We start from the raw sequence: 11,130 nt of genomic DNA on the forward strand, positions 1-11,130 counted from the left end.
TTTGCTGCCTGTCATCTGCCACTGATATGGGCAAAGTTAATTATTTTGTAAGCTGATTTTGGGGTTTGTTTAAGGTCAAATGAAAAATAAACTATTCTCTGTATGAGATGTAAATATGATAGCATCTGCTTGGAACTTCACAGCGCATGGCTTCTCTCCAGCATCTCTCTGATGACCAATGTGATCACGTGGAACATGCTGATGTCCAGGTCCATTATGAAGTTAACTCAGAAAATATTCAAATGCAATTTGCCTGAGTTTGAAGCTTGCACGCATACGACTCATTCAGAGACCCAACACTGACATTTTTAGCTCAAGAAAGAAGACAATAAATTTCATTTTTATTAGTCAGGCCCACTTTATCGTTTCACAAAGACGAGGGCAAGGAAGAGCTTGGCAAACTGCAGCTACAGGCTTAATGTTATTCTGTAATGCAATAAAGAACCACTAAACTCTTACATGAATCCACTTATAAAAGATAACTATTAGAGAAAGGAGCTAGTTCTGCAGGGTGGTTAGCTCAGTAACTTCACAGCAAGAAAGCCGCTGGTTCGAGCCTTTCTGTGTGGAGTACGCATGTTCTCCCATGTATGTGTGGGTTCTCTCCTGGTGCTTTAGCTCTATTCCACTTGTCTAAAGACATTCATGTCAATTGTTCTAAATTCTCATTAGGAGTGTGTGTGAATGGTTGCATTGGCCCTGTGATTGACTGGTGATGTGTCCAGGATATACCCTGCTAATTGCCTGGAACAGGTTCCTATAACCCCGGAGTGGAATAAGTGATAAAGAAAATGCTGAAGGTAGAAACATTAGTGCAAGGCACTTCAATAACAGAATTACTTTCTTTGAATTATAAAAAAAAAGTGTGTGATTTTGAACATTGTAAAGATGAGGAAGAGTGGCTGCTCATCACACTTAAAGTTACACCACAACATTTTTAATAAAAATACAACTGGTGTGAACATATCCTATTTTAATCATTTCATCCTTGTAGACTGAAGGAAAATTATCAAACTTTTATTTAATTTAAACAAGATTAGCTTTAAAACCAGTTTTAATGATCTCATTAACACAGCAGACTGTGTGTAGTGTTTCTGCCAGGAGACAGACCTGCTTCAGGAGGCATTTTCTATCTCAAAACACATTTTTCCCTCTGCTATTTGTGAATGTCTGGTCAGTCACAGCAGTGATTTTAAAAACTGCACAGTTCATTTCGACTTTAAGCATTACAGTTTAAAAATACTGGTGAAAACCACAAAGTTCTTGTTTCTTTGGCACCCGGTGGCCCTGATCGGCTGTGAGGCATCCATCCTCATTACAAAGTGCAACTCCAGGGATCACAATGTTTATGTTGTTGTTGTTGTTGTTGTTGAGAAGGCCTTGATAAGCAGGTCAGCCGCCAGTCCAGGAGAGATGGCTCCTCTGGTGACCCTCTCCTCGAGGCGAGGCAGACTGTCCCTGACACTAGGGTGATTTTGGAAATGCCAGAGGACATTTTCCTGTATCAAACTCCACATCCAAACTTTTTGCTGAGCCCTTCGCCGACCCTGCAGTTCACCGCTGGTCAACATGGCGTCCCTATAGGACTCCATCTTGCCCCATACCTCTGGGATGCCTTCAAAGGTTTGTGAGGAGGCACGCACCACCTGAAGATGGAGTTTGGGGATGGGGGAGGGTGGGAGAACATATGTGGACTTAAAAGAGTCACTCATTCAAAATTGAGTTTGTAGAACAATGAAGCACTTAGTCTGGGGATGCCAGCGTCAAACGACACACTTTCATACAATTCCTCCAGAAAAACAGATAAGTTCTTTCCAGCTCAGATATAAAACAGCTGCAGAAACTCTGCTTCATACTCCTTGAAATACATAAAACTTATTTCAAAGTCAAATAAGAAGCATGTTTTAATAGATCCTGACATATAAAATCCTTGGTTTAGTTAAAGCTCCTTCATTTCATCTCCTGTATCTGTACTGTCAGCGGCACAATAAATGACATTAGAAGAAAATCCGCCGACAAGCACTTCCTATGTTTGTTTAGTGATGAATAAATCTGGCTGTGTTGTTTACAACGCCCGGAAAATTAGCTGTGTTGTTGTTTTGTTTTGTTTATTGGAGCTTCAGGCTTACTTTTTGCCTGGTGATGCGTCAACACAGGAACATTTACAATGATGCTTTTAAAATAGCTGTGATGATTAATGTGCAGTCTCTCTAATAAGAAACAAACATCAAATCCAGAGCAGGTTACAGCTGCAGCAATATATCTGTTAAAAAAGCTCATTTAAAATAGCACTAAATTTAATTATTTTTTTTAAAAGAAAATAATTCTGCAGATAATTAATTACATCTGAGTCTGAAATTTGCTTATTTCTTTTTCTTTTTTTTCTTTTGGGTGACGAGCCTCCATCCATCAGGAAGCTCATGTCAGCATACAGACAGACAGACAGTGAGTATGTGTCTCACAATAACACAAAGTACACACAAGCAATCCGAGAACAGACATTACTTCTGTGTTAGGCACTCCAACAAGTGACGATGGCCCCCATTAGGGCTTAATTTAGGAACATGATAAGTGTCAGAGGGCAACATTCAATTTCAAGGTGGACAAAGAGGTGCTTCAGATTTACTGTAACACAAAGAAACAGAGACATTCAGATGCAAGTTTAAGACTTTGGAGGGGTGGGGGGTGTTTTAAAATAATATTTCTGCATTTAATCACAAAACAAAAAGAAATAAAGCGACAGACCAAAGGAACGGGGAAAGACAACACAAGAGTATGACACTGATGTAAAATTGTACAGGTCCTCAGCTGACATAAAAATGTCAACTTTGTAAATCTGGACGCTTTTGTTTGTTTATTCATTTGTTTCAAACCAAATTCACAATTTGCAACACAAGAGTATGACACTCTTTAAGAGTTTATGAATAACATTCTTGGTTTCCACATAATGGATATAATGGATTAGAAACTTGCATGTGCTGGTAAGAGATTAAAAACAAAGATTATTTCATAGATACACAGATCTATAAAATTATATTGCACCTAAACAGAGCTGAGGAGAGTTTTGATGCTCAGAAAACTCAGTATGTTTGCTGGACCGGCCTTTTCTCAGCAACTGTGAACCTGAGTGAACCTTCCTAAAGGAGTTCATCAGTTCTCCACTTCACTGGAAAACACACTTGTTGGAACAATTTCAAAGTCATTGCTTTCTTTGTTTATTTATAATATTGATTTTATTTTTATTTGTTTATCATTTTAGATGTTACAGCTTTCAGCAATATGCAGTATTAAGTTTTCATTTAGTGCACTGCTTTTTCTATTTTATCCCCACTTTTTTTTGTTTTTTATTCATCTATTGTTTATGGCATTTATTTCTATCCCTGGTGTCTTTTTGAAGCATCTTTCCTTTTTTCCCCATGCTTGCTCGTTTGTTTTAGCCCCGTTTGATGTAAAGTTTGCAGACAGTTTCACGAAGTATTAGATATTAAAGTAAAACACCAAGGCTAGTAGTGGATTTTTATTTACCAGTCATAGCCAGAAATGGACAGACACGACCACTTTTGCAACTGCATTATCTTCATGCAGGATACGTGCTTTTAAACAGTGGCTTCAGTCCTGGAGCAGTGGTCTGCATTAGAACTGTGGTCCTGCAAGTGAAAACTGCTGTTTTAACATGGCTGCAAGCAGAAGAGCAGCATCGTAAAATAAACTATGGTTCCAGGAGTGTCACTAGTTCCATTGTTTAGCTGTTTTTAACCTCAATGATTGACCCCACAAGTGAAGTTATGAGAAAGATTAAAGTACAAACATGAAATTAGGTGATTCTTGCATCTGGCCCACCGTCTCAGTTTCAGACATGTTTATTATATATAAGGCAACAGAGGGCACCAAATAAAACCTTCATCTTCATCTTCAGCCGCTTATCCGGGGTCGGGTCGCGGGGGCAGCAGCCTAAGCAGGAAAGCCCAGACTTCCCTCTCCCCAGCCACATTTGCCAACTCTGCGGGGGGGATCCCGAGGCGTTCCCAGGCCAGCCGAGAGATGTAATCCCTCCAGCGTGTCCAGGGTCTTCCCCGGGGTCTCCTCCCAGAGGGACGTGCCTGGAACACCTCACCAGGGAGGCGTCCAGGAGGCATCCTGACCAGATGCCCGAGCCACCTCAACTGGTTCCTCTCGATGCGGAGGAGCAGCGGCTCTACTCTGAGCCCCTCCCGGATGACCGAGCTCCTCACCCTATCTCTAAGGGAGAGCCCGGCCACCCTGCGGAGGAAACCCATTTCAGCCGCCTGTATACGAGATCTCGTTCTTTCGGTCACGACCCACAGCTCATGACCATAGGGGAGGGTAGGAACGTAGATCGACACATTCTCACTATTCGCACTATGGTTTTATATGTTTTTTTTTTTTTTATATGGTTGAGGGGACCATATAAAACCATAGTGTGAATAGTGAGAATGTGCAGGAATGGTCAAAAACCCGTCGAGAGAGGGATTAAAGCAGTCTCATGTCGGTCTATATATTAAGTAAACTTTTTTTTTTTATATATAAACCAATTATTAAATAGCAAAAATCATTAAAATACCAATATTTTTTTTAAAACAATATCTTTTTTTTTTAATTATTATTTTACTGATCTATAATTGTAGGTTCACACAAGTTCTCACACTTTACATTACACGGGATGTTGCGGAAGTCCTGATAGCATGCAAAGCCAGTGAAAGGCACAGAGCGGCTAAAGAAAACACTAAATTGTAGGTTGCACCATTGGCCAAACAGAAAGCACAAATACACAAGAGAGCAGGGATAGAGGTACACAGGAACTGCTACAAGAGAAACACTCTAGCTTTTATATGATTGTGCAGGCGTCTAATCAGCAAAAAGCATGACACAGCAGCCGGTTATTCAGAGTGGCGGGGGTAAAGGGTGGGGGCGTTCCCTGGCAGCTCGCCCAGTAGGCAGATTCTGCACTGGGTTGAGAAAACAAAGAAAGAAGCCAGGCAGCGGATGAGATGGGACATGCAGGGTGGGGTGAGATACAGCAGCACAGAAACCATGATACTACGATGACATCATCGCCCCCTTTTCTTTCTCTCCTCCTCCCGGGTCATCTGACCTTTCAGCTGGATGGCGTGTTGCATCCATGAAGCAGTCACACCTCACATCAGTGGGTCGAACACTGGACACTTATCACTCGACATTTAAATTTCTCCAAGCACCTAATCCTGTTGTTGGTCCTTCCTACACTGCTCAAACACACCAGCGTTCAGTCTTGATGTGAACCTACAACACACACCTTAGGGTTCCAGGACTTGGATTGTCTCCTGAGCAGCTTGAGGGCACTGGTGTATTCAGCCTGGATCCTCCTGGCAGGCACCACCAAGTCGCCATCTGACTTTGTCACCACCACTAGGTCTGCCCTCTCGATGATGCCCCTCTTGATACCCTGGACAGAGATTTTGGCATTAGAGAAACGGGCTAAAACCGTTCAAAACACTTTAAATAAATCTGATGTCTAGACGCCTAATCTTCTTGAGAGATCTGTGATGGAAGGATAGAAGTGGCTTTCAGGGATGTTTACTTCAAACTTATGCAAACTTTACTGCTATTCATCATTGATTTCCTGCTCTGTCTGATGCAAAATTATTAATATGTTTAAGAATTTCTTGATTAATGTTATAAGCCTGCGTTTAATTTGTTTTCTGTGTCCAGCTGGGGACCGGGGGTGGAAACAGATGTACAAAAATGAGGTGTAGTTGACAATTTCCAAAAGTAAGTAATAATAAACCGTGCTGTCGCTTGGAACAGACCGGTGAAATGAATTAACAACAGACCACAAAACAGTCCTGATGGAAGAATGCTGGGAAAATGTTTGCCAGATAATACTAAAACAAATGAGGTTGTGCATGTTTAGCATGAATACTATGAATACAAAGTCAAAGCAGAAAAGCATGGAGGTGGGGGTGTGATGACTTTTGGTGGAGGAAAAGCTAAAACGGGTCTGATCATGGCAATCTACTGTCCTGCAGCTTTTAGACGCAGTCATTCTCCAACACACCTGAATCAAATGAATGGCTTCTTACCACGACAAGTGCACGACAGAATTCAGCCATTTCATTCAGGTGTGCTGAAGAATGGATGCAACTAAAAGTTGCAGGATCTAGATCTAGAGGACCGGACTTGGTCACCCTGAAGCTAAAACAACTGACGGGGGTGCATAGTATCCAAATGTTAATTTCCATGAGGCAAAACACACTTCTTTTCAACTTAAACTTAATGCTTCTGCTGTCATGTTTATACATATGTGACTGTACATCCGCTGCATTGATTTAGGTCTGATATTCTTATAATAAATTTTAAAGGAAAATCTGATGTCGCACCCAGATGAAAAATAATTTGGTTGAAATAACTTCAGTTTTGGAATTTTTTTCAGCAAGTAAAGTCTACTTATTTATCTTTCGTATATTTTATCTGAATGAACTTCCTGGGTGCCAAAGACGTCTTTTCAATCCAAACATTTACTGTTGAAGATACCAAAGACACAAAAAGACATCTTTTGCAGTTTTCTGCATAAGGAAACCTGATTTGGCTTTCCATTTAACAGGCTTGGAGCTTGCATTTTGGTACGTGCACCCAACAAAGATGCCATGACGCACACACCCAGAACTCTGTGGGTATTCTGTGGGTGCTGAAAGATGAGCCAAAGATGCTCCAACATGCTGGCAGTGTGACACTCTCTGCTATAACAATGACTGGCAGTCACTGAGTTAATGTGGAAATAAGAATATTATTTTTAATAGCAGTTTTCCAAACCCAGACACAGTTACTTTAATTAAAACAAAAGCCACCTCAGCTTCCCTTGTGTTTTAACATAATTATAATAGCATCTAGTGTGATAAATTGAGTTAATTATGGCCTTTAAATAAGCAAATCAATTAGTTTACTTCTGTTCATCTTAATAAAGTAAATATTGTCATTAATATATTGCATCATGAGAAGATCTATCAACAATATTATATATTAACTTGTATTTTACTTTTATTTCTATAAGTGGTAAAGCTGGATTAAACCAGTTTTCCTGAATGAAACATTCTTTTCTAACTAAAAGTTATCCATATTCCATTTTTTTAGAACAACCTTTAAATATTGGTAAGATGTTGTATTCATCATTGAAACTTGTATTAATCAAACTAAGTATTGAAGCTGTTAAAAGGAATTTTCTAAACTATTCCATAAACTTTGTTACAATGCTTGATGATCTGCACTGACCTGAAGTTCATCGCCCCCTGCTGGTGGAATCAGAAGCACAAACATGTCAACCATGTCTGCGACTGCAAACTCTGACTGGCCGACACCTGGAAGAAAAAAAGAGGAATATTGCAGTCATTATAACTGACCAGTAACATGGACTTGAGATTTTTTGCACTGAATAAATTTGAACCTCTAAATGCAAGCAGCTGCCTGATTCACACATCTAGGTATCACACTGACATAACTGTGTTGGTGCTCCTGAAAACAGGGAAGTGTGTATGGACAGTTCCAACAGATTTTTGCTGCGACTCTTTTACAGCACGACCAAAATGGAGCAATCATGTCAGTCAGTGCTGGAACTGGACTTCAACACAGCGATTGTACTAAGGACTATGTGACTACAGCAGACCTATGAATACAATTTGTTCAAATATGTGAGGTGACACGTTCAAAGCCTGTAAATAATTTTAGCTTACCGACAGTCTCCACAAGAACAATGTCATATCCTGCTCCCTCACAGAGAACAATGGCCTCATTGGTTGTCCTGGTGACGCCGCCGAGTGTTCCTGAGGTTGGAGACGGCCTAATAAAAGCGTTCATGTCTCTTGAGAGTTCAGTCATTCGGGTTTTATCACCCAGCAGGGACCCTGTAATCAGAGGAATCAGTCCGTTTCGGTGTGAAGTGCAAATAAACAGCTACGTATCAACTGTCTCTAAAAATCTGACATTATGTCTTGTGTAACAAATTAACTTCTAAAGCACGCAGAAACTTTTTGGAAGTGTCACATTTACAGAAGATGAACTGCACCATACATGAATTATATGTATTACCTCCTGTGGTGCAGGAAGACGGGTCAACAGCCAGAACTGCCACTTTATGTCCATGTCCAGTCAACATCTTTCCCACCACCTCAATGAAAGATGACTTCCCAGCTCCAGGGGGACCAGACAGACCTGAAATAGTGATTTAATCACAACACAAGCCATCAACCACTAATTTCATTTACCAGTATGATCAGAATGATAAAGGGTAGAGAGTATATATATTGTAAATGTTTGATAAATCTTGTAAGTCAGATTAAATGCTGCCATCATGTTTAAGTTGAGCTAAAAGTTTTAATTAAATAGTCAAACAATTTGCTTTCAACATTTTTTTCTGTTCCTTTATAAAAAAAATTCTAAACTCTGTATTAAGCTTCAGTCACATTTTATACAGAATGGCAACTTTTCTGGAATTGGGGCTGCAAGACAACATTTACATGGCAACATGGGGTTGTTCCACAAACTTTCAGCAGCTGTTCCTGCAGCAGTCTGTGAACTCTTTACAGCTGCTGACAAGCCTTTAACCTGGGTATGTATGAACTTTTTACTGACATGCAAACACCAGAAAATATTTCATTCTTATAATTGTGTGTCCACACAGAAGGAATAGAGCACTATAGTATTTAACTAACCCTTATTGTTTTTAGCTTCTTCCTCAGACGATCTGGTCTGCATGCAGTATTTTCCTTTTGGAACCTCTTGGCTTTAAAATGAGAAAAGCCACGACTGTGCAAATGTGTAGGCAAGACTCTGTGGGGCTGAGAAAACTTCTAGCTTTTATTTCCCCTCTCCACTGAATAACAAACCAATCTCTCACAAAGAAGGGGATCTAATTGAAGTCCATACCATTCAGTTTTTATCTATATTTAGGGTGCTAAGAGCTACGTTATGAACTCAGAGGTAGGTTCACACTCAGGTTGGGGTCATTTGAGCTGAGAGTCTGCTAATGTAGTGGAGCAGCCTAATGTTATTGTAACTATTTCACTACTAAGAGGATTCAGAAACATTACAAGTGGCAGGAGTTGATGATGGTGACGATGATGGTCATGTAAGCAGCTGTAGCCATGTTAAAACTGACTTATTGTTTGTGGCGGGTGATTATGCTTTTATCACTATTTATATATCACTTTATTTTATTTTGCTTTTATTTAAAATGGGGGGGGGTTAATGTTTACACAAAGTATTGTAGCCATTTTTCTAACCTACTATGTTTTTATTCATCGCACACTATGACAGTTTTCCTCTTGTGCTGGAAGTGTACCCACTCTACCCCCAAAAAAGGCTAAATCCTCTGATTCAGTGTCTAAAATGCTAAGGAAGAGTCAGGCATCTCTAGGGACAGCTAATTACAAATATGTACATTTTTAAAGATTTTTAAAAGAATGAAAAGGCTTTCTAAATCTAAAAATGGCTCTCCCTAATACATTTTCATTCAACTACTAAATAACATATACAACGCCGACAGTGAACTATAAAGCAAGGCTTCTCTTTAAATAGCAAACAGAAGGACCAGTTTGCCCCCTAATGGTAAGCTTCCTTTTTCTTTTACAGATCATAATCAGGCAAGACCCATAAACACTTTTTATGACCACTTTCAGTTCACCTTACATTCCCAACCACACACCTACTCTGAAGGCCAGTGGCTTCCCTCCATTACGCCTCTCCTGCTCCTTCCTGTGTGCCAGCACTCTCTGCAGAAGCACCTGGGCCAGCTCTTTCTTCCTGGGATGCTGGGTCTCAACCAGAGTGATGGACTCAGCCAGAGATGCTCGCTGTCCTGAGATCAGTCCATCATACAGTTTGTTAACCAGTCTCTGCTCGGGGCCACTCAGGTCCTGTATATGCTGGCTGACAGCAGTGCTGCCCAGTCCCCTCCAGTGGTGGCAACTGTGGATGGGATGGGAAACAGTCAAGGTGCCCTGCTGAAGGCAACATGTCCTGGGGACTGGGGGGACATGAGTGAATGAGGAATAGGAGATGTGGCGAAGAAGAGCGAGCCCAAAGCGTCTCATTTTGCAGAAAATGTGTGGCTTCTAGGAGGAGGAAAACACGATTAACAGTATGTTTATGTAGGATTAATAGTCATAGACATTACATGCAAAGGTTCCTAAAATGACTAAGTAAAGTGTATATTTATTTTGGGTCAATGACACTTGGTTGAGTAAATGCTTTTTAGCTTTGAGGGAGCTAACAGTACCGTTTAAGTTTTAACAGATGCTGGAAATTTACCTTAACTGAAGCTAGTGGTTTCTATGCTGGGGAAGTAATGCATTTTCAAAACGTGACAACGCTTCAAACAAGATATGCATAAAGTCAGAAGACAACACTCACCCTGACCTCGGACCAGCGTCTAGATTACATAGCAAACGTGTTCAATTCATTCTCTTCCTGTTTCCGGTGACGTAGGACACGCCCACAAAATGTTTCTCGTTACGTTGATTCGCCCTGATCTTACTTTTTTTTTTCTGTGAAAATATTTTTTAAAAATATCACTCAAAATGATCATTTCAAAATATTTCATTTATCTAAATTCCGCTTTTCTTTAAAAATAAAAAATTAAATTAAAAAAGCAATCTTGCAATAGCCAGTTCAGCCAGCAGGTGGTAGCAGAGCCCAACAATCACATTTAATGTGAAACTGCTGTTTTCAGCACTCAACACAGAAGTCATGGATATGTTGATGCATCTGAAACCTCTGGTTAGGGTGTCAGTACAGTTACCTTGGTACAGTTTATCTAATGGCATTTTCGATCAGTATATTGGGAGGCAAATGCTGTACACTGCGAGTCCACTTTTTAACACTATTTTTTAAATTAATCTTGAACTGAACAGCATATTTCGTCCTCATTCATTTGTTTAAATGTTCCTCAATAGTCCTTATTCAATATTCCTTAATGTTTAAAAAAAAAAAAAAACATTTAAGACGGAAATACCCAGTTTATATAAGGATTTAGACGATAAATATGTCAATTCTTTACTCTGGGCAGAAGGTCGACTGAGTAAACTTGTGAAAGAAGATCGACAATATTATCTACAGTATTGATCTGATTTTTTGTGTCCA

General features: G+C 40.0%; 1 protein-coding gene across 1 annotated transcript; it reads right to left on the minus strand.

Annotated features, from left to right (window-relative positions):
* Positions 1-383: 383 nt before the first annotated feature.
* On the minus strand, positions 384-10,091 carry mmaa (metabolism of cobalamin associated A). The gene is made up of 6 exons (XM_079264678.1): positions 9,695-10,091; positions 8,080-8,202; positions 7,725-7,895; positions 7,267-7,352; positions 5,294-5,443; positions 384-1,646 (listed from the first exon to the last, which is right to left on the minus strand). The coding sequence occupies exons 1-6, from the start codon at positions 10,080-10,082 to the stop codon at positions 1,347-1,349; spliced, it is 1,218 nt and encodes a 405-aa protein (XP_079120804.1). The 5' UTR covers positions 10,083-10,091; the 3' UTR covers positions 384-1,346.
* Between the last annotated feature and the right edge of the window lie 1,039 nt (positions 10,092-11,130).

The sequence above is a fragment of the Telmatherina bonti genome, assembly GCF_933228915.1.
Source record: "Telmatherina bonti genome assembly, chromosome: 3".
NCBI lineage: Eukaryota > Metazoa > Chordata > Actinopteri > Atheriniformes > Telmatherinidae > Telmatherina > Telmatherina bonti.